The sequence below is a fragment of the Eriocheir sinensis genome, chromosome 15, assembly GCF_024679095.1.
Source record: "Eriocheir sinensis breed Jianghai 21 chromosome 15, ASM2467909v1, whole genome shotgun sequence".
Classification (NCBI taxonomy): Eukaryota; Metazoa; Arthropoda; class Malacostraca; order Decapoda; family Varunidae; genus Eriocheir; species Eriocheir sinensis.
Genome location: NC_066523.1, coordinates 3,525,081 through 3,548,022, shown reverse-complemented (window position 1 = coordinate 3,548,022; position 22,942 = coordinate 3,525,081). Strand labels below are relative to the sequence as shown.

At 49.6% G+C, this 22,942-nt stretch overlaps 1 protein-coding gene across 11 annotated transcripts in view; it reads left to right on the top strand.

Moving 5' to 3' along the window:
• LOC126998780 (protein C-ets-2-like) overlaps positions 1-22,942 on the top strand; it is a 267,281-nt gene that overhangs the window by 200,273 nt on the left and 44,066 nt on the right. For 10 of the 11 annotated variants that reach the window (XM_050860815.1, XM_050860812.1, XM_050860813.1 and 7 more), the window contains one exon: positions 13,239-13,355. In XM_050860815.1, the coding sequence (XP_050716772.1) occupies positions 13,239-13,355 (117 nt within the window). Of the gene's footprint in view, positions 1-7,420; positions 7,460-13,238; positions 13,356-22,942 lie in introns of all 11 variants that reach the window. The other variant, XM_050860819.1, reaches the window with a different exon arrangement.

The following is a 22,942-nucleotide window of genomic DNA, read 5'->3' as shown; positions in this document are numbered from 1 at the left end:
TAAAAGAAAAAATGTTAAAGCTCATGTCAGTCAGAAAAGAACGTGATGAGTAATGCGTGGAAAAAAAACTTTCGGCGGAGCGACGGAACTCTGTTGGATGAAACCAAATAACTGATGTGAAGTTACTTGGCCTTTTACCGCCTTCAACTCCGCCACCGCCATAACCACTGCCGCCGCCACAGCCGCGTTCTCACCATTCCACTAACACTATTACACCGTCATCCCGTCAACACCGTGCACAGCCCCGCCAACACGATCACGGCAGCATCATTACACTAACAATTTCATTCTCACCACCACCTCTGCGCCGCCACACCGCCGCCGCTGCACAAAAGCCGCCCCAGAAACAACTTCACCAACATGAAATTCTACTATCAGCACAACACAATATTGCTTCATCCAGAGCAACATCTCATCACGACCCATCACCCCAACCACCACCGTCACCAATGTTCATCCCCATATCCTGACCGAAAATTCGCTCTGAATAGCCAATACCTTCATCGTTGCGTGTTTATAGTGAATGAACCCATCAGAGACTCCCAAAAAGCTATCCCCACGACAGCGTTGATTCAGGGGGACATGAATAGTGTTGCTGTGGGTTGTCAGCGTGGTGGAAGGGTTGAAGGGGCAGCAGAGGGGAGGGAAACAAGGGAGTAGATGTAGTGAGGCTCGCTGCCATTAACTCAACACCCCCGGCGCCCTCACCACCCTGCGGCCACTTGTACGCAAGGAGGCAAAGTTCCTGTGACCCCCGACGAGCTTCATAACGTGGGAGCCCCGGCGTGTGTGGGGGTGGGAGAGGTGGGGGAGGAGAACGCGCACTGCTAACGGGAGGAGCGAGGGAGTGAGGACTTCGACGAGTCTGTGGGAGGATCCTGAACACTGCGTCGGTAAGCAGGTGTGGAAGTCCTATACCTGTCCCGGGCTTCCGGTGAGGCGGCGGCGGTGGGAGGCGGCGGCTGGCTGGCTGGGGTGATGGATCGTACCTCCAGGGTATAAAAAGTCTTTTCTCACTGACGCCTCACCTCCCTCCTGGCTCTCTTCTGCTCCCACAACCTTTGCTTCACCTCTCCCCTTCCCTCCTCCACCATTTGTGTCCCCCTCTCCTTCGCGCCCTTCCTCTCTCCTTCCGTCCCTCCTTCTTCCTTCCCCCACCTTCAGCCTCCCATGCCCTTTGACCCGCAGTGACCCAACCCTTTCCCTGGCATACTGAGAATCGGTGTGTGTGTGTGTGTGTGTGTGTGTGTGTGTGTGTGTGTGTTGAGGTGAGGCCCACAAACCAGTGCCCCGTTAACCCCACTCACCTCTCGACTCCTTCGCCCACCCCGATTACCTTTCTTATGGTTGCTACTGTTTCGGTTTCTAAATTTACTTGCAATTGCTTTCCCCATGTGTGTGTGTGTGTGTGTGTGTGTGTGTGTGTGTGTGTGTGTGTATTTATACACACGCACACGAACATGCACCCACTCACACGCACGCATACACACTGATGGAATGAGGACACATATAACATTTTATCGCCTTTTGTTTATCAACCTCGTGACCCAGACGGCCGAGGCGTTTCGACAGTGAGCAGTCACGTTAAGCAACTATTGACCCCACCACGTTCGCTCACTCCGCCCTCCATCACTCACTCCACTCCCATCACTCCAATACTGCCTCCCCTCCCTTCCTCGCTCTCTCCCTTCAACCCTCCCTTCCTTCTCTGCGCAGCTCCCCCTCCCCGGCAGCAGCAGCAAGGGGAAGCAGTCATTAGGCTCCTCTGACGGACAACATTCATCCATCGCTTCGCTTCGTAACTGTGAACAGAAAGGAGATCGTGATACAAAGATTTTTAAACATGTAATCGTCATCAAACGGGACGCAGAATGCCGCAGAGACTGAAGACACAAACATTAGCGGCACTACGAGGGCGGCGGCAATATCTATATGTGAACAGGCATTTAAATTCCATCATCACACACGGCGCGGCTCCTGCATCGATCAGTGAATGGCGTAATTATTCCCGCTGTTGACCCACGCAGAGCCAAGCGTGATCGAAATAATCAGTAGCGAGAAAGGTAATGCGGGCGGCGGTGGCGGCGGGCAGATGACACGTCCCACAAATACTTTCTGAGGCGGCGGGGATCCTCCTTGGCCGCGTCCTGGCAGACCCTTGTCACCGAGTACACTCATTTCCCAGATGCTATCAAAGAATAAACGTCCTTTGAATGGGCCAATGTGCTTAAGCTCGCCTCAGATAGCTTCGTCACCCGTCACACCCAACTGGTTAAATTTTAATTGGAAAAAAAATCATAATAAAAGCGATATGCTCCCCTTTCGCACGCCTTCCAGGTCCACGGCGAGGGAGGGAACACACAGCAGTCACGCGCTTTGGGTGGTTGGGGGGCTGGGGGGTGGGCGGCGCGGTGATCTACACGGCTTGGTGGAGGGCAGGGCGAGGTGTAAGGCGGAAGGCGGCGCCCTGGGTCGTCTGAAGGGAGTCTCTCATGAGGTCACGTCTGATCAACATTATCAGAGGCGGCACCTGACGGGGGGGAGGCGTTGCATGCATCATTACTCCCGGGCCATGCTGAGTGCCTTCTCCCGCCGCCCTCCCCTCCGTCTCCCGCACCATCTCGGCGGTGTTTGAGTAACTGTGGCGCCAGAAGCTGAATGTGAGGTGTACATGACGTGAGGGCTCAAAGGATCACTAGGTACTGCGAAGAGCTAATTGCAACCTGCGCACACACACACACACACACACACACACCATCTCTCTCTCTCTCTCTCTCTCTCTCTCCTACGGTATGGGTATGGGTATAGGGACGTGGGTAATCTGCTCTTAGCTCACTAAATCAAACAGATAGAAAATGAAACAGGCGAAGGCTTTGTTAACTCCTCGCGCTGAGAAATTGTAGGTAAAGGAAGGGATGTCCCGAGGTAGGTACAGGAGAGGAAGGGTGGCACAGCTTCAGCTCACCAACCAGCATCCTTAGGTATATGTCTCTCCTCCCACCATACACTCTGCCATCCCTACCATACTGCTTTTTTCCTGCCTACTAGGGTCTACACTCCCCATGCTAACATATCTTTCCCTTCGTTACTCTCCTATCATCGCATCATCCCTCTCAACATTCACCACCCAGCCAACCAGGGCACCCACTTCTCTGACAGGTTTTGCTATTCCAGGGAAGCTCCTCTCTGCACCAATACCTTCTCCTTCCCCCTTTGCTTTAGTCACGTCTTACGCCAGGCTTCGTACTAATGTCAAACTTGCTCTTTCCTCACAGTTTCCAATCATTTTCTCTTATTCGCGCCTCTTCCTAAGTGCAATGCCGTTGAGGTTTTGCAATTATTTTTTTTCATTCTGCATGTATTCATCTGCAACCATCAGAAATACAAATTCAGTATTTAGTTTACTGTCGGGTTTGAGGTAACAGTTTTCTTATCAAATATGTCGCGTTATGTAAAGTACTCATGTAAAAGTCGATCTCATGTAAAAGTCAACCGAACAGCCTCTCCACCGTCAAACCAAGGATTATACTCGACTGAGGAACCCATTTAAGACCCCAGAAAAGTGTTACCCACATAAATTTATCCAGAACTTATCTTAAAATGCCCCCCCCAAAAAAAAGCTGATCTAAATATTTTACTTTCATGCCAGACTATACGATCGTCGACTTGTTATATGAAGGAGTTTTGTTCGTCTGCGTCTCCGTTAGGTCGGGCTCGGGGAAGCGGTGCCCTCAGCCTGTTATCACCGACACGACGGAGTGGCTGCGTGTAATGAACTTGCCCCAGGCCACCACACGGTTCCCTTGTTCCAGATCGTCGCATTGAGTCGGGGCTTCAGCGACCCAGCCGGCAGGAACTCTTGCCTTCCAAACGAAAAGCCGCGGATTGACGAGAAAGTGGCGCATCGCATTGTTTGGCGGGCGGGTAGCGCAGACCCTGACCCCGTGACTGCCACCTCTAACTCCTATATTATTTCATTTCTCTCTCTCTCTCTCTCTCTCTCTCTCTCTCTCTCTCTCTCTCTCTCTCTCTCTCTCTCTCTCTCTCTCTCTCTCTCTCTCTCTCTCTCTCTCTCACACACACACACACACACTTTTTTCCCCAAGACCAACCAGTTACTTGTTTCCGGTGAGGAGCTGACTGGTTTGGCCGGCGGAGGTGGAGGAGTCAGGGGCCGCGGGCTGGGGGCGAGGGGCGGCTGTGTCGTGCTCGCGGTACACAAACAAGAAGCCGAGGAGGAGTTGCGGCGAAGGGGCGAGCGAACAAGCCTTAGCGAACCTCATAACACCGGGAACAGTATGGCTCCCTCACTGATCTTTATTATTAGTTCACATTAGTTTCCCCATTTAGCTAAACACAGTATACTTAAGTTTCCCACTACTGTATCCTACTGAGAGGTGTTTCTGGCTTAGTGTGGGTAGAGGAAAGAGGAGCCAGGGAGAAGGGATGAAGAGCCCGGTTGTAAGGAAGATTCAGGCCGGGGAGATCCACGGGGCTCTTTATGTGAGCGTTGCGTAACTCAGGTGTCCCATAGAACCTCCGGGACGGTCCAAGTGGGCGGGGCGTCGGTAGGATGACGGGCGGCGGCAGGGGCGGCGGAAAGGCTGACTCAACAGACTGCGAAAAGAAAAGCGATCCGCGATAACATTAAAGGCGAAGAACAGTAGCCCAGCGCCCATTATGCCGACTGTTGTATAAAGAGGAAGTGTCTGTCAGGCGAAGGTCGGGATCTCACTATACTGGAAGCGTCGCCCCTCTCTGCCTCCTCCTCCTCTTCTCCTTTTCTCCTTTTCATTTATTTATCTGTTTGTTTATTTACTTTGTCCTTTTTCTGCTGTTTCCTTTTCTTCTTCCCCTTTCCTCCTCTTCTTCCTCTTTCTCCTCCTTCTGGTCACCTTCTCCCGCCGCCTCCTCCTCCTCTACCCCCTCTTCCTCCTCCTTTTTATCGTTTTCTTCCTCATTTTCTTCCTCCTTCTCCTCCTCCTCCTCCTCCTGCTTCTCTCCCTAAAGTGTGAGACAGAGCAACATGCCGCAAGGAGTGCCGCTTCTAAGGGTGCTGCCGGTCCTCAGAGGGGGACAAGGAGGTATACTTGCCTGAGCCATCCCAGGTGCGGCGCCGAGCTGGGGGTGTCTCAAGACCCTCCCAGCCGCCGCCCTTTCACCCTTTCACGCTGCTTCCCCAACCCCTTCATGCATCTTTCATTGGCCATTCTCCTCTCCGTCATACCCTCTTCTCTCACGGCCCCCTTCCTCTGTACCTGCCTCCCATGCCACTTTTCACCAGCCAGCCCCCCTCCCCACCATGAGCGAGGACGGGGAAGAAAATGGCGATCAGGAGCCTTCGCAGCTTCGTAGGTTCTCCTGATTCTATGTGCGTGAGCTTCAGTATGCTACCTGGGGTTTGGTGTTGGTGTAGTATTTAGAATCAGTCAATTGCGGGAGGCAGATTATATAGCACATCTTGTTCATCCTAGGAGAGGAGCGTGAGGAAGGAAAGATACGTTGTGTGTTGGAAAAAATAACATACGGTGAATAAGTCTCCCTTTTGCCTCGTTCCTGCTCTTTTTTTTTTTTTCATCTCCTGTTTGATGTTATCCTCTCATCACAACTCCCTTTACTGCTGCTACCAATATTACTGATACTACCACTAATACTGATATTGCTACTGCTACTACTACTTCTACTACCAATACTACCACCACTACTAATACACCGACTAATACTAATGCTACCACTGCTACTACTACACTTCCACTACTGCGGCGTCTACTATTTCTACTACTACCACTACTACTACTACTACTACTACTACTACTACTACTACTACTACTTACCTCCCCCCCGCCCCCTCACACACTCACACCAGACTTACATAATATACATTCAGAGATTAGACAGAGAGACAGAGGGACAGGGGCTCAATAAACGCGAGAGCAGGGTATCACTCAGGCCACTGGTGAGCGAAAACACAAGTGGCATCGAGGCGTGACCCTAACAAACGGACCTGTTCCATTAGACCGGCAGGTGAGGCGTCCATAGGCCTATACCTCTTCCTCACCGCCAATTAATGGGTTTTTGCCGCCTCCTAAATTGTTCTCTTCGGCGCTACTATAAGCCTCTCTGTCAAGCCCTTATTACTATCCTTAACACCTTCTCTCCACCAAGACAAAAGGAAGAAAAAACACATTGATCATTGTAATTTAGAATGATGAGGATGATTGAGAGAAGGAAGATGGTTACGGGAGCGGCGGAGAAGATAGCGTAGGGGTAGGGGATGAAGCACTGTGGCTGGGGAATAGTGAAGTAGGCGAAGCAGTGCAGGTGAAGGGTATATTGAAGGAGGCGCTATAGGTGAAGACGGTAGACTTAGAGTGTGGGAGGAAGGATGGTTACAGAAGCGATGAGGAAGGTGGGAGGGTGAGGGTAGGGGATGATTTTTTTTTGTTCTTGAGGATAGTGAGGGCGTGAAGGAAAGGGGGGGAGGTGGAGTAATGTAAGGGAGGTAAGGGAGGCAGTGCTGGCGGGGCGGAGCGGTGGCGTGATAATGTGAGGGTCGGCGCGGCACTAACTCACCCCGAGTGTCCGATATTATACAGGCAGAGACAAGGCCCATGCTCCGGTGTGTGTGTGTGTGTGTGTGTGTGTGTGTGTGTGTGTGTGTGTGTGTTTCATACATGTTCATCATCATCATTATTATTATTATTATTATTATTATTATTATTATTATTATTATTATTACATTGATATTATCATTATTATTATTATCATCGTTATTATTATAACATTTTCCTTTTTGGACGTATTTAGCCATGTCTCTTACTCCCGTTGGCGACAGCCTCCCCAAACAATCCGTCCGTCAGTCTGTGGACAGGTCAGCCGGTGTTCACACGGCACCAGGGCACACAGCACAGGTGCTGGCCACCTGTCCTGGGCCTGTTTGTCCCTCACCTCCTCGTCGGCGACACTCGCAGTGTCCTCAGTCACGATATATGACGTGGGACGCCGAAGCACATGTGTGGTGTCGCGCGGTGGAAACCCGAGACCCTCAACCTTTCTCAGCACTTTCTTCCCAACGGGAGTCACGGTGCTCGGGGCGCCGCGCAGCCCGGGGTCGTCGCCCGCCTTGGTTATTTCCTTCTTGGCCTCGGTGTCATGCACATGCGCGTTTCCAAGTGAAGGCTGTCCTGTAGCGGTGTCCACGATGGGGCTGACTAAAGGACGCACAAAGTACCTCCTGATGTTGTCAGGGGAACCTCAGAACGGAACCCTATGTTTCACATTTCCTTGGATCAGTGTCAAGAAATATCTTTTTTTGTTGTTGTTTGCTTCTCCGCTTTCTATGATATAGGAATGTTTTATGTACAATATACTTTTCTCAAATGCTAAGATTTCTCTTTAAAAAAAAAAAATTGTGTTACAGAGGAGCTGAATGTCACATCCTCGACACATATTACGGCATGTACGTACAAGTATTTAAGTTTTGTATGTAGTTTGGGAAAAAACACTCCCCACATTGTGGTGCTTGTCTTGGGACGCGAAGTGAAACATTTGGCATTCCAGGAGATGCGAAAAAAGTTTAATAACGACAGCAGAGGAACCAACAGGAAGCTCTTAAGAGAACTAGAATGCATTCCAAGAAACAGTGTATCGAATTCCAAGGAGTGCGAGTCCTTCCCATGAGAACCTGTGACACAGCCTCCCCTTTCCTCACGTCAATACAAGGGTCGGCCGTTCCCAGGAAAGGTTCCCGCCCATCCATTCTCACTCCTGCAGCTCCTAAGAAATAGCCTCCCCGTCAACCCTGTACCCTCGCCTGTATACTCAATCTCTCCCCCATCAGAGCGCTGCTCCTCAAGTCCTTGGCCCTTCATCTATCGCCCAGCCGCAATATTATCCGCGGCTTGTTAAAGGGATAGTTTTCTTAGACAGGGAGAACCACTTCCGCCGCCTGAATGTCTTGTAATTTTGTTGAGATTAGGCTTCGTGCGGCGTTTGTGCGTGAGGAGGAAAGGAGGGAGAGGCGGCAGGATAAATGAGACGAGAAATTTATATCACGTTCTCCGCTGAAGCATCGTGTAAAAAAATGTGAATATGAATGCAAAAAAAAAAATGGGTGCTAATCAGAATAGACTTTTGCGATATACAGACACTAGTTTCACTCTTTCATGTCACTGTGAAGGATCAAAACAGTACGCCGATAACATGGAAACACTGAGGACTTCTGCCTTATACGCCTTGCAGCCATCATAAAAAAAACAAAAACATAATAAAAAGCAAGGTCTGAAGTGTCGCTTGTCTTCTGCCGGAGGACGAATAATTGCGATATCGGCCTGAAGCTATTGCCAAAGAGAAGACGAGAAGGTCGGAGAAAGATAAAGAGAGGGGGGCGAGGAGGAAGAGAACTTGGGAGTCGAGGAGGAGGAAGAGGAGGGAGAAAAGAAGGAAACCAATAAAAAAAGAAAGTTAATAGAGAAAAATAAACATAAAAAAAACGAGAAGGAAGTGACGCAGGAGGGAAAAGAAAAACAGATGTGTAGAGAGAAAGCAGCAAATGCAACAAAACTCAAGTGAAATTAGAAAATGTTTATCTTAATATTATTTGCGGAGATGAATGACTGCAGGCCGCTGGTATTGCATGTTGAGTCTTTGCTGAGTGTGGCGCCTCAGGGGATTGACACGTCGGTGCTTATGATAGCAAGGAAAATGACGTGGAAACAGTAGGATGGAAGAAGGCAAAGGAGGTGGATGAAGAGAGAGGGAGGAGGAAGAGGGACGTGGAAGAAAAGACTGAGAAGGAGGAGGAGAAAGTCTAAAGCAACTGTGTTATGGAAAAGGAGACCAGAGACACTTGGAAGAGGAGACGAAGGAGAGGAGGAGAAGGGGAAATCATCTTTATCCTGAAACAGCGGTATAGGCTACTGCTGAGGTTAAGGGTGTGTGTGTGTGGGGGTGGGGTGGGGGGGGGAAGAGGAACTAAGAAGAGGAGATAGAGGGGGAGCAGGAGAAGAGAGGAGTTCCCACGCACGCCACCACGTGTTGTCTGCGTCTGGCCTGCACGTGGTGGCTCGGGTGGTCGACAAGCAACAGGTGACCGTCGCGACCTGTTGATGTGACCTACTGCCGTGGACGCCGAGAAAGGGAGAGAGAGAAAGAGAGACAGAGGGAGGGAAGGAAGGGCAGTAAGGTAATAAAGGAAGGGGAAGGGGAGTGAAGTAGCCAAATAGAGGAACAACTGAAGGGGAAGAGGAAAAGGAGAGGGCCGGTGAGGGCAAGGCAGAGAGGGGAGGGAAATAAATGTGGCGCAGTTACTCATTGTCGCGAGAGGTGTTTGGGGGTCCAAGTGTGGCAGTATTGTCATCAGACGAGTATATTTTTTTTTACTAACACTAGGCTTTTCTAGGGTTTGATGGTTGTGATGATTTTGATTATGTAGAAGTAGCGGTAGCAGTAGTAGTAGTAGGAGGGGGAGGAGACTAATGAATATGGAAATGATAATGATAAGGATAATAATAATAATAATAATAATAATAATAATAATAATAATAATAATAATAATAACAAAAATAATAATGATAACTATAATAATAATAATAATAATAATAATAATAATAATAATAACAATAAGAATCATAGTAAAGAAGAGAAGAATAGTTATAATAAAATTAAACTCCTACAAAGGCCAACAACCTTTACATATAATATGAATTAATATATAATCCTGTTAACATATTTAGCTTGGTATGTGTCAGTGAAACTAATTCTGAACATGAACGTGATAATAGTAATGTTGTGGCCAGGACTCGCACTTATACCAAAGGGTGTGTGTAATATTCATGGTATTGTTATTATTATTATTATTATTATTATGTTTTATTATATTTTATTATTATTATATTTTTGTTATTATTATTGTTATTGTTGTTCTTATCATTAACTCACAATCGTTAGTATTATCAATATTATAATTATTGTAATTATTGTTATTTGTGCTGCAGTGTGTGTGTGTGTGTGTGTGTGTGTGTGTGTGTGTGTGTGTGAGTGCGTGCGTGCGTGCGTGTGTGTGCTGGCCTTCATCCTCTTCACCCCTGCAACTTTCTCCGCCGCACCACCCACCACTCACATAGTTAGTATCAGGTTAGCAAATTATTTTTATTTTATCTCTGACTCTCTCTGCAGTTATAATGTTCACGTTATTAACATTATTATGCTGCTGAACATTTCTTACTGTTCAATTATTATTATCACGTTGGCATTAGAGCTGCGTGGCGGAGGTGCCTGCGTGACGTCACTGGAAGGTCACATGAAAGTGTTTCAGTATGCGAAATGAGGTGAGAGAAAGAGTGAGCAGAATTACAGAGATGGTTGGATGGAGCCGTGGGTGGTGGTTAGTGTAGTGGTGGGGCTGGGTAGGGTGTTGTTGCGTCGGGGTGATGGCAGTGGGGGTGGTATGGCAATGGTTGCAGTGGTGATGGTGGGGGATCACACCGGTGCTGAGGGCTTAGTGGCTGTGTTCGGCCTTCACTTCTCACCGTGTAATAATGATAATAACATAATAGATATCTTACACCTTCAAATATTTACAGTTATATGAATTTTAATACATATGAGGTGACTGTAAATGTCACGAAGGACTTGCGAAAGGGAGGGAAAGGGTGTGATGAGTGAGAAAGGGCAGCGAACACTGTGACAGAGCTGAGAACGGTGTGGAGGGATGAGGGGTGCGTGTCGGGCAGCGGGGGGAAAGGAGGGTTGTGAATGGTGAGTGTGAGATGTGGAGGCGGGTGGAGAGGGTGGCGACAGGGTGGGTATGAGGGTGAGGAAGAGGGCCTGGAGAGTGGGTGGGAGTCAGGGTGAGGGTGGGCCTGGGAAGGAGAGGGCGGCGTCGTCACAGGGGCGGGCCGGCTGCCATGTGTGAGCGGGCATGTGCTGGGTGTCAGATGTCGGCGTGCGCCAACCACCAGGCTGGCACTCCTGGCCCAGCCCTACTGGTGGCACCCTTGCCTCTCGCTTCCCGAGGGCCACCTGGCTCCCAGAAACTCACTGAAACCGTTGATGTTTTTTTATATTATTATTTGAGCAAAATCAAAACCACAATATCCCTCTACCACCGTTACTATTAATGGCACCAGTGATCCCTTTGAAGTTAACACCGACAGAAACACACGACATTATCGTCGTGTCACAAAATCCAGGTTTGAGCCTCCTATCGTCCGAAGGCACCAGTAACACCTTTGTGCCTCAGCTCGTGTACAGGATCACAAAGACATCCGTTTTTTTTTTCTCGAATTCTGGCAACGTGTTCTAAATCTCATCCCTAACCTACACCCACCCCACGCCCCCTCCACCAGGGATGTCCCATGACACTCCCTCACCCTGGCATCCCCGCCTGTGGCATCTTACCCCCTACACTCCCTCCCAGGCACTCAGCTGCTGAGCGGGGTTCAGATTTCGGCCGCCGATAACCCGTTTCCATAAAGCCGTTGTTTTTACCGCAGCCATGAACCTACATCCTCTGTCAAATTCTCTCTCTCTCTCTCTCTCTCTCTCTCTCTCTCTCTCTCTCTCTCTCTCTCTCTCTCTCTCTCTCTCTCTCTCTCTCTCTCTCTCTCTCTCTCTCTCTCTCTCTCTCTCTCTCTCTCTCTCTCTCTCTCTCTTATTTTCTGATATCCATTTCCACCCATAGTTAAATTTCTTCTCATTTTCTCCCTTATATTTTTTTCTTCACCTTAGAGACTCAAACCAATTGGTTCGCCTTCTAATCCTTCCCCTTTTTTATTCTCTATTTTTTTCTCCCCTTCCAATGTTCCTCCCCTTAACTGACGATGAGTTAAGATGAGGGGATGGAAGGAAGCGTGGTTGGGTTCCTCGGGCGATTTCTTTTTGTTTCCCCTCCTGTGGTGTGGTGTGCCTCACAGCCCCTCTCCCCTCCGTGGCGTGGCCCTTCACTGCCACGCTTCTTGTTTTATGTGCGACCGTTGTAGTTTCCCCTCCTTGCCACATTCTTCCGTTTTCCTTTGTTGATCTTTTGATTGACGTTATCCTTCTCAAATAAATAAATTCATTCATCTTTACTGTTCTTTTCCTTTTTTCTTATATTATTGTTGTTGTCAACTGAGCTTGCAAGTGTGTGAAACGGTGAAGTTAATTTCAATATCTCTGACCTCATTCCTTTGGTTAACTCTTTAACCTCATCGAAAATCGCGTCCTCACCCGCGTGGCTCTCGTGCCAGGGCGAGGCAGACGCGGCCCCTAACGGTCGTGGCCACCTTGCTGGGCTGCGGTGTTCTGGCGCTGGCGTCACGGGTCACCGCTTTCAAGGGTGCCTTAAATTTTGACGTGTCACGGCAATGAGTGGGAAGGTAGATTTAGAATAATCTAAATTATTATAATATTTTTTTACGTGCTATAAGAGCCGGACAAAGGGTAAAACTAAATAATTCGATAAGCATTTATGCAAGACATTCTTACACACTCTCAAAGAAAAAAAAACAGGGACGATTTTTTCTTGGGATGAGGAGGTTAACAACTTGGTGAGTTGAGCATACTGAGACAGTGTTAGGCAATTAATGATCACTTGTTACTTATCGCCGATTCCATCTTAGGCCAACTCATATGTCGGAAAAGATACCGTGATGGTAATCGATTTTAGTTATAGAAGTGTACTATGTTACTCGTTTGGCGGTGTGCACTGCTAATGTTACAAACTCTTGGCGCGGGCAAGTATGATTTTAAGGTTCTACTGCTCCAAGAAGTATCGCAGCCGGGGTGAACGACGACTTTCGAAAAGATAAATATAACTCGTGATTTGCAACGCCCACACGTCTTATTATCTACCATCGCTGGTCCCAAAATGTTTAGACTGGAAAATGCACCAATACTTTTTGGAGGAGGTGTGCAAAGGGGGCGTCTTCTTGTTCTGGACCGAGGCTTGGAAATCCAGGATATATATTTGTGTTCTCTGCCTGGCCTGTTTATAGCTGAAAGGGATACATGCAAGAAGCTAAATTCACCCTTTGCTGTTGTACTTTGGTTCCCTGTGTGATTGAAAAGCGTTTTGATTATATAATTATTAATGGTAACAGACTAATGTAATTGGTATTACTGCATCATAAGCTGCATGGTTCTCTTACTCTGTACTCTAAATATAGGGAGTGACAATAAAGGCCAAGCTGTGTGTGAAGCATTCATTCTTTATTATGTAATCGCTGCTGCAACTAACATGTGTCTCCGCCCCGCAGACTTGCCCGCTCCGGTACCCCCGCTGACCCCCGGCACCACCAAGAAGATGACCGACGCCCTGCGGTTGTCCTTTGCCTCGTGGGAGAAGGAGCGGGAAAAGCACAACATCACCAAAGGTACTGTGACCTGTGTGTGTGTGTGTGTGTGTGTGTGTGTGTGTGTGTATGTGAGTGACAGACAGTCACACAGACAGACAAACAGGCTTACAGAAAAAAAAAAAGAGATAGATTGAGAGACAAATCATCGTTTGTGCGGGGGCATCAAATTCTTCGATGTTCAGTAGTTTTCTTACTGGTCGTTTATTGCAGTTTTCCGGATGAGTGATTTTCGTGGGTTTTCTTCTTGCGTTATTTTTTTTCTGTTGTGGTTAGTGAGCACTTCTTATGATGTAATTGTTTTGGGTTTCAATCAGATCGTCTTTTACGGTCCTCGGCTGCTGGACACACGCTGCGCCATCCCACTGCCGCAGCACGTGTCGGCTGCGTCCCGGCGTGAGTTCCGCCCTGCCCGCCAGACGTGCCGTAAAGAGTAGTCTTGATGATGGCGGCCGCAGGCTACAGTCGGCTGCCCTCCCGGCGGGTTGGCCAGGATGTGGCGGCGCGACGCACGTGCCCACCGTTAATAATGTTACTCTAACGCACGGTGAAATTATGTCTTTGAGCAGCGTGCCTGACAGCTGGTCTGTAACTAGTGGGCCCTGAGGTGCTCGGCCCGTGCTGCCCTTGGGGTTGAGCAAGACTTGTGTCTACCCTGGGGACCTGACGAACTTGTCTGGTCTCATTCACAAAGCCTCTGGCCGAGGTAAACAAGAGACTTGCAGGGTCTCAATGGCAAGCTCGAACAAAGTAATTGTCGTGTTTCTTTCTAATAGAGTGGTGCGGCGGGGCGGGCGGCGCGGGATAATGAGTCCTAGTGGAACGCGACGTGAGTGGGTCTGTCGTGTGTTGGAACTTGCGTGGTGCGTCTTGGGACTTTCCCGTTCAGCAGTTTCGGCTAGTCACTGCCAAACCACAATTCCTACGCGGCAGGTCTAATGGATCAAAAAAATTCCTTCAGAAACACAGATTTTTTGGTGATGTGTTTGTCTGAGTACACGGCTGGAGAAGGGATGATTGACGAAAACTCGACTCCAGACTCCTCTTCCCCCGCCTTGCCTGCCAGCTGGCCCATCTCCCCCCCCACCCCCTCCTTCTCCATCTCCCCATGCATCCCTCTCTCCTTTCTCTTTCTTCCTTCTTTACCACGTGTCTAGTAATTCCTGCGAGTTCTGACGTCACCGTGACCTTGATTTTATGAGCGTGTGTTGTTCTCTATCTACATCGAGCCAACACGCTGCAGCAGAATAGCCGTGGATGGAGCGTTCATGGAGTCGTGTCGGCGTTGCGTGCGGCGTGACTTACTCCCTCCCTTGAAGGATGTTAGTGTGACAGACGAAGCTTGGAGTGTGCTAGCGTGAAGGAGAGCAGGGTGAAGGACATTACCTTGAAGGACGAGAGAGAGAGAGAGAGAGAGAGAGAGAGAGAGAGAGAGAGAGAGAGAAGAGAAGAGAAGAGAAGAGAAGAGAAGAGAAGAGAAGAGAAGAGAAGAGAAGAGAAGAGAAGAGAGAGAGAGAGAGAGAGAGAGAGAGAGAGAGAGAGAGAGAGAGAGAGAGAGAGAGACTTCAGCCACAGACAGACAACAGACAGACAGGAAGGGAATAGGAGCAACAAAAGTATAGAATCGCTGCACCAAACAAACATCGAGGTGGAGAGTGTTGGTCTGAGGAAAGAATAACATTTAATGACTCCAAGTTGTCCCGGACGCCAGCGATGACCATGACAGACACAGAACGCGTCCGGGAGGCGGCGGGGTAGTCGAGAACCAGTAATAATATTCCTTTCGAGGCAGTATCAACCAACTGGCGTGTTCTGTTCCGCTTCTCGACGCTTGGCATATGCTATCCTTTTCCCACAATGACCGCAGATTCTCGGGAGGGTTCGCTCAGGACCTTGGTGAGGCTGCTCAGTCCGACCGTTGAATTTAGAAAGCGCCCGAAAGATAGATGAGGAAGAAAAAGAGGAAGAGGAGAAGTCGGAGGGGGATAGGAAGGTCCCGACGGAGCTAAGAATATGTCGAGAAAATAACTCAGTCTCAAGTTAATGTTGTGTTTTATTGGGGCGCGTGGATCGCTTGGGTGTGGGTTAAACATGATGGGAAAAGATTCAAATGTTGGGGGAAGGTATAAAGTTCGAGGGATGGGAGGGGGGTGGGGGGAACGCCTGTGGTAGGGAAAGAGATAAAGGTAGATGACGAACCGGATGACGTGTAACATGATAGGACATCTCTGCCTCACTCGTTATCATCATCTCTGTTTTTCTTTTATACACTATATTTTTTTTCGAGGGGGATTAAGGTCCACGGATGACTGTTTTTCTCACCTAATAATCCCACTGTTGGTTGTCATTTTATGTGTGTGTGTGTGTGTGTGTGTGTGTGTGTGTGTGTTCTAAGGGTGTTGTGTATCATGAGTCGACCAGACAGCGGGACAAGATGATGGTGGTGATGGTGGTTGTTGTGGCGGTAGAAACTCTCGCCTACCCTCTGCCTACCAGCTGGCCACCCCCATCACCCCCCAACCCCCCTACCACCCCGCTGAACACCTATACCACAGCTCCTTCTTGTCTCAACCTTCATCAGTAGTAGTGTTTAGCCTTCTGAGTCCAGGTATCCAACGCATTGATACTCTCCCGACCACACCCTTGTCTCGCTGCCTTGTTTACAGTTCTGTCGCAGGAGTCTGGGAGGCGAGGGAGGACGCGTGCAGGCAGACGGACGGCGGGGAAGGGGCAGGGTGGGGAGTGTCTGGTCCGTGCCTGGTGTGGTCCTGGTTACTCTCTGGTCAATATGTTGCCGTCACCGTCGTTCCTCCTCCTCCTCCTCCTTCTCCGTCTCCTTCTCCTCCTCCTTCTCCTCCTCCTCCTCCTTGTCCGTCTCCTCCTCCTTCTCCTCCTCCTCCTCCTCCTCGACTTTACAGTTAATAACAAGGAAGGTGTAAAAGTTTGTGAAGTGAAGCAAGTCATTTCTCCCTCGCAAACGGTGCTCAGTAGCGATTAGGTGCCACGATTATGCCGAGTCTTTTCATTGTCACCATTTCAAACTGATAATTGAAGGGAAAGTAGTAAAGTTAGGAAATAGGGAAGAAGGAAGGTCAGTGAGAGGGTAGAGGGAAGGGCGTATGGGCAGCAGGAGGATGGGTGGGCATGGTCGGCTAAAGGAGTTGGGGTGTGGGGTGGAGTGGGTATCAGGGGCTCGAGGTGGGTGTGGGGGGTATTGAGTGGCGGCGCAGCAGCTCCCGGGCGTCATCTGGGCAGCGGGCACACAACACCCGCCCGACTCTCGTCCTTAGACGCCTGTCGATCCAGGCTGGTGTGTGTGTGTGTGTGTGTGTGTGTGTGTGTGTGTGTGTGTGTGTGTGTGTGTTTCAGTTCGCGGACGCATGCACATGTCGGCTCTTGGTTCCATATTGAGGTATGCTTCTGCTCTTCATATGATTGAGGAAACACCCATTACAGCATCATACTCTTCCACAAATCTTCATTGCTGTTTATTAAACATAGAAATTGTTTGGATTCAAGAATAGTCTGTGCGGCAATTTTCAAGACAAGACAAAATTTGGCGGGTGATTATAACTGAAGACTACCGGGTGGTATTGCAGTGTGAACTTCACGTGTTGTTAATAGTAGGGCGGGAGTCGTTCCAGTGAGTCTGAGTGGGATAAATGTAGATTTAATAAACCTATCGGCATTAGTTGGTTCAGAAATAGGTAGTGGATGAATGGAGCAGACTTAATTAGTCCCCTGGTGAGTAAATGCGAGACACACTTTCAAGATTTTTGGTCAATTCATATAAGTCTATAAGGGCGATAAATAACGAAACACTGCGTAGGCAGACTCTTTATGTTATGCTCTCCTCCTTCTTCTTCTCCTCCTCATCGTCCTCTCCCTATTTTATTCTTTCTTTACCGTTGTTGCTACCTTCCCTACCTCGGTTACGGAAATGCCTAGAGTGTGAGGGGACAGGAAGGGGCGGCCAGGTGTGGACATCTTAATGCAAGGAGTAACTCTGTACTGCCTACCTGGCCTGCCTTACCGCGCCCGCCGCCGCCCCGCACTACTCGGCGAGGCTTGGGTAAGGAGGCGGTGGGCGGCGGGCGGCGGGCAGTGGGCCCCTCGTTAGGCTGGCTGGTTGAATATTTTCCCTGTTCAGTGAGGTAATGCAGTGTGACGCCGTGCATCTCGTTCTTTTAATGTGTATTAGTTTATCATGTTATTTGGACGTGTGGGATAAGATGCGGCCAACATTTCCTGGTTTAGAAGTGAGAAGTCTTCTATGGGTGCCTCATGAGGCACGGCCCCGGCGAGGGTCAGGCCCTTATTTGGGGCCCATAACCTATATTGCGAAGGCTGGTGTGACTGACATAATGAACAACAGTTTTTACACCTCCACATAAACGACGGGGCCGTCCCAAACAGCCTCTCAGCTGGCTAAGCCATTCACGCACAAATCGGATTAGACACTTTAATTTTTTTGGTGGTTGGTTGAGTTACTTGACTGGAGAGGCGGGTGGCCGCGTCCCCAGGCGGGTGGGTGAATAACCCCGTGCTTCTATTCTCCTTCTCCCCACACACTGTCATATAGCATAATTTTCAACTAATCATATAAACAAAAAAAATGTAGAAATAAATTTAATACGCGAAAGAGAAAGCTTGAAGACAAGTAGTTAGGAAGAGCAGTTGTTGTGACGCCCCAGTGACGGGTGAGAGGCGTCGCAGGCCGTGAAAAGTGTATGGTCGGCACTTTACGACAGTGGCGAGCTAAGCCGATTGTGGCTTCTGGTGATGTCGCGACCCTCGACCCTCCCTCGGCCTCAAGTGCTGTCCCGCGCCCCACACGACCACTGGATCATGGGAGTGCGTACGGCGGACTCATGGACTCTTGTGTGCTTGTTGGCGACGTGTTGACGCGGCGTGCTCGGCAAGGAAGAGAACAAGCGTGAGGGACGAGCTGGTGTGGCGTCATAAAGATGCTGGTGGGTATACGAGGCACCCAGATGTGACTCCTCGCACCCTCCACCTAACTTTCTTCTTCCCTCCCTTCCTCCCTCCTTCCCCTATCCATCCCGTCCCGTCTCCCTTCCCTCCCATGCACCGCACTCTTATAAACCCTCCTTAGGAACGACACTTTAAAACGTGTGACAGACGCTTAAGAGTGAAGAGGTATGAGGCAGTTCCCGTGAGAGACAAGTGAGAATAAAACCGAAGGGCGCAGAGGAGAGGCGACACCAGGAAGGGAAAGGGAGGAGGGAGATGGAGGTGAGGGAGAGACGGGGGAGGGTGGTAGGTGTCGCCGCTGTGATGAGACGCCATAAAACACCTTAGACAAAATGTTGGCCCGGTACCCCCGCCACCCTCAACACGCTGCGGCTTCACGCTTCCACCAGCCGCCTCCTGATGTTTCCTGCCTCATTATGCTTCTGCCTCGAGTTTCCCTCACGATGATGCGTCCGCGCGGTGCCGATGGAAGGCGGTGGGTCACGACGAACATTTTTCTGCGTATGGTGCCGCTTTGTCAAGAGATCCATTGAGAATACGTCATTTCCTTTTCCTGCTCGGAAGTGAACTTTTGAATGAGAGGCGCTTGGGGTGAAGATGTAAGGGGGGAGGCAGGGAGGGAGTAGCAGAGAGAGAGAGAGAGAGAGAGAGAGAGAGAGAGAGAGAGAGAGAGAGAGAGAGAGAGAGAGAGAGAGAGAGAGAGAGAGAGAGAGAGAGAGAGAGAGAGAGAGAGAGAGAGAGAGAGAGAGAGAGAGAGAGAGAGAGAGAGAGAGAGAGAGAGGACAGAGCGAGCGAGCGTAGGTGCTGCGTCTCACTGCTAATGGAATACCTATAGTGAACGAATGTTGTGTCACCTTATTCACACGGGTTATGGCTTGTTTTGAGAGCGCGGCTGTTTGCGGGCGGGAAGGAGCGGGGCGACCGCGGCGAGGAGGGTCACGACGGCAGAGTGATCTGTGTCAGCGTGTAAACAAACCGCGGGAGGAGGTGCTGGTGCTGCCACTTGACGGGCCGCGCCTCGCACCCCACACTTGGCCCACAAAGGAGGCGAGGACAGGTCGGATGCAGGATCGCTGGGGTTTACAAGAAGTCTGCTCTCTCTCTCTCTCTCTCTCTCTCTCTCTCCTCTTTTCTCCTCCCCCGTCCACGATGCTCTTAACTCTTGAATTAAACTCCTTAGTGTTCTGCGCCTTAACTCCGCTCTTCATTTTCAGTCAGTTCTTACATTTTCAGTCAGTTTTTACATTTTCAGTCAGTCATTGTGAGAGGAAAATGCCGGTTCATCAGCACGAATTCTCCGCGCACCCAGGAAGCTCTCTCTTAGGGCCTCGACACACCCTTCACCAGCATCTCCCCGGAACGTGTTATATCCCTCGCTCCCCTCCTCCTGCGTTTCTTCCTACTCTTCTTTTTCATCTTATTTTTTGTCTCTTACTCCTCCTCGTCCTTCGTCTTCCTCCTCTTCCTCCTCATCCTTTACCTACTTCTGTTTATAATTTCCCTTCCACTCCTCTTCCTTCTCTTCCTGCTCCTACTCCTGCTTTTCTTCCTCTTACTCCTACTCGTCCTTCGTCTTCCTCCTCCTTATCCCACCCCAGTTAATTGCTCTTCCTTTTCCGTCTCCTCTTCCTCCGCCTCCTAAATGTCAAGAGAGTACTATAGAATGTGCTATGATGAGACGGTAATTTATATGTTCATTCTTCCCCATTATTGCTGCTCATGTTTATTATTACTCGTCACATCACTAGAATTTTGGTGAGCAGTCATTGATTATAATTATGATGCGCAACAAAGACCATGCAAGCGAGACCTCAGAAAGCGAAAACAGGAGTAGGAGATGCAAGAAAGAACACGGGAGCCTGAAGAAAGAACGAAGATTAGAACAGCAAGAATAAGAATAAATATAAAAAGTGAAAAATAATAATAATAATAATAATAGAGGGAATGGTTGTGCAGACAGATAATAGAAGGTGGGCTATTTCGACAAGCGTGTGTGAGGGGGGGAGGGATAGTTCGTGATTAGCGCTAGATACGAGTGGGGAGAAGGGCGATAGGCGGCAGGTGGGGTGAAAGATAGGGAGAGGTGGGCGTGTGGCGGCGCAGATAGTGGAAGTATACATGGCGGGAGGTGGGTGGGAGATTAGGGAAGGAGATGTTGGTAGGTGGGTGGGAAGTGAGGGAGGTAGATATTGGGAGGTGGGCGGTCGGCGGCAGAGGGAAGATAAAGAGAAGACGATAGGTAGATGGTGGTGGGTGGTTGAGGAAGGTGAAGAGTGGGCGGTGCATGGGTGAAGGAGGGTAGAGTGAGGCATTGGGCGGGTGGAGGCAGAGAGGCAGTGGGCGGTGGGCGGCAGGTGGACAGCGGTCGGGGAGGGCCGGGCAGGTATAGGAGCGGCACGGTGCAGAGAGTAATTAGGCAACGTCAGGTAGCCTTAACAATAGGTGGCGGCGACAGATGTACACACGGGTTATATTCGTGACCACCCACTGCCCACCCCTCGGGCCGCCCATCGGGAGGGTAAAGCCTGGCGCCCACGCTCCCCCGCCGACCTCTGTATGTGGGACTCCTAAAAAAACAATCAACATCCTCTTCTGAAGCCTCAAGGAAATATCGATCTACACACACGCACTCTCTCTCTTTTTCTCTATCTATCTATCTATCTATCCTCATTACGGTCACAGCATCTCTGTTTATTTGTTTCTTTGTTTATTAAGGAATGAGAGTTGCCCACCTGCATTCCGTTGCCTATTTAGTTGTGTTGTGTTTCTCCCTATATCAAGTCTTCTGTAGTTAGTCATCACATACTTCAGGTTCTTCGACTCTACATCTGTTGTCCCCTCGTAATGTGAAGGGGAGTTTTTCCCTCATTATTCCTCCCTTCCTTCCTCCTCCTCTGCATTGACCCTCCCTCCATCCCCAAGGTCAGACGGCACCTCTTCCTCTTCCTGTTTCCATATAAATTTTATCTCTGTTGCTTGTACACACACACACACACACACGCGTGGGCTATGTGTACACGTGTTCGTCATCATGATCCCCATTACTGTCTCTTGTTATGGTGTTGTCCTTGACAGCTCGGAGGTGACTGGAGTGTTGCGTGGCCGCGGCGGGCTGTCTGGTAGTGACTGGCTGGAAGGATGGCTTGATGAATGTGGTCACGTTGCTAGGCTGATGTAGATGTGCTTATACCCGTTGCTAGTGTGGTGTGGCTCGGGCATTTGAACTTTCCTTCTTTCTATGGTGAGTCATGAACAATCAGGAAATGATTGATCATATCTAAGGAACATTATAGTCAATCAAATTTAAAGGCACCGTTGATATGATATGATATGATTAAAATCAAGGAAAGATTTATGGTGCGCACAGTGTTGCGGGTACATTCGAGAAACATACGCATCTATAAACCTTCGCGCCGGATTAAAAGAGTTTGGGTATATTAAAATTCACGACGCCGCAACGTCTTCATCACGTGGCATCACTGGAGTATAAAGTCGTCAAGCGCATTGTTGTACATATTTTCATTTAATCGTTTTACATCCTCCCGAACACAACACGTCTATACAGTGTTGCTCTCAACGTTTTGACGACCTCTTCCGTCCCAGGTGTGTTGACGTCAGTGGCTGTTGACGTCATGCAGCGTGGTGTGGATATTCACGTGAATTTGATTTTCCTCGAAAGCTAAGTTCCCTGTACTCTCCGTTGCACTCTTCGTCGTTTCTCCGGCAGCCAAGCGGTGTGCTCCGCTGGGCGGGAAGAGCGGCGGGGTAACGCCTCACGATTTTTCTTGGTGTCGGGGTTTAGGTCGTGGCAGCGGGGTGCGGGACCCTCTCTCGCACTATACTGTTCCTTCACCACCACGGCCTGTTTCCGATGACCAGTCACCACACATAAATGTAACCAGTCTGGTGTGCGTGGAACATTCGGCGTGCAGGGCAGCAGTGTGCGAGCGGCAGCCAGAGGGAAGTAGGTAGTGTGTCGTGGGCGGGCCAGACTGCTGGTGGTGGGCGGTGAAACCAAGAAGGCGGGAAAGCGGAGACGCCCGCTGTGTTCCAGCCGGCTGCCCAGATCACTCCGCCCCCCCTGCCCACCCGGCCCACTCACCCCTCTCTCGCCCGCCTGCACTGAACAAAATGGCGGCCGATCCCACTTGTCTCCTAACGCACGTGGCCGCTCAGCTAAACCTTATTATCTTCCGGTTCTCCTTCCTTTTACGTTCCCTTTTCTTGCTTCCCATTCTCTTCCTTATCCTCCCTCTCTAGGCCTCGGCGGTAGGGACAGGAAGGCGAGGGTGAGGGCGGCAGGCTTATGGAGGCCCGTAAGCCGTCCAGCACCTGGGCCGCGAGTAAATACACCAATTAGCCGGCATAAAGGCGCCAGTAATTGCCACCTTCGGCCACACCTTCGCTCCACTTGGAAGTAGACGAGAAACTCCCAAGTGTTGGTCTCTTGCCATCTTAAGTTGTATTAGTCGTGCGTTTGCTCTCAAGATGTTTACCGATGTTCGGGAAGGATAATATAAGAAAAAATGCTCACTTGAGTAATAAAAATAGACGCTGATGAACTATATTTACCTCCAGCCAGCGCAGCATGTCAAGTACAGAAGGAAGTGTGA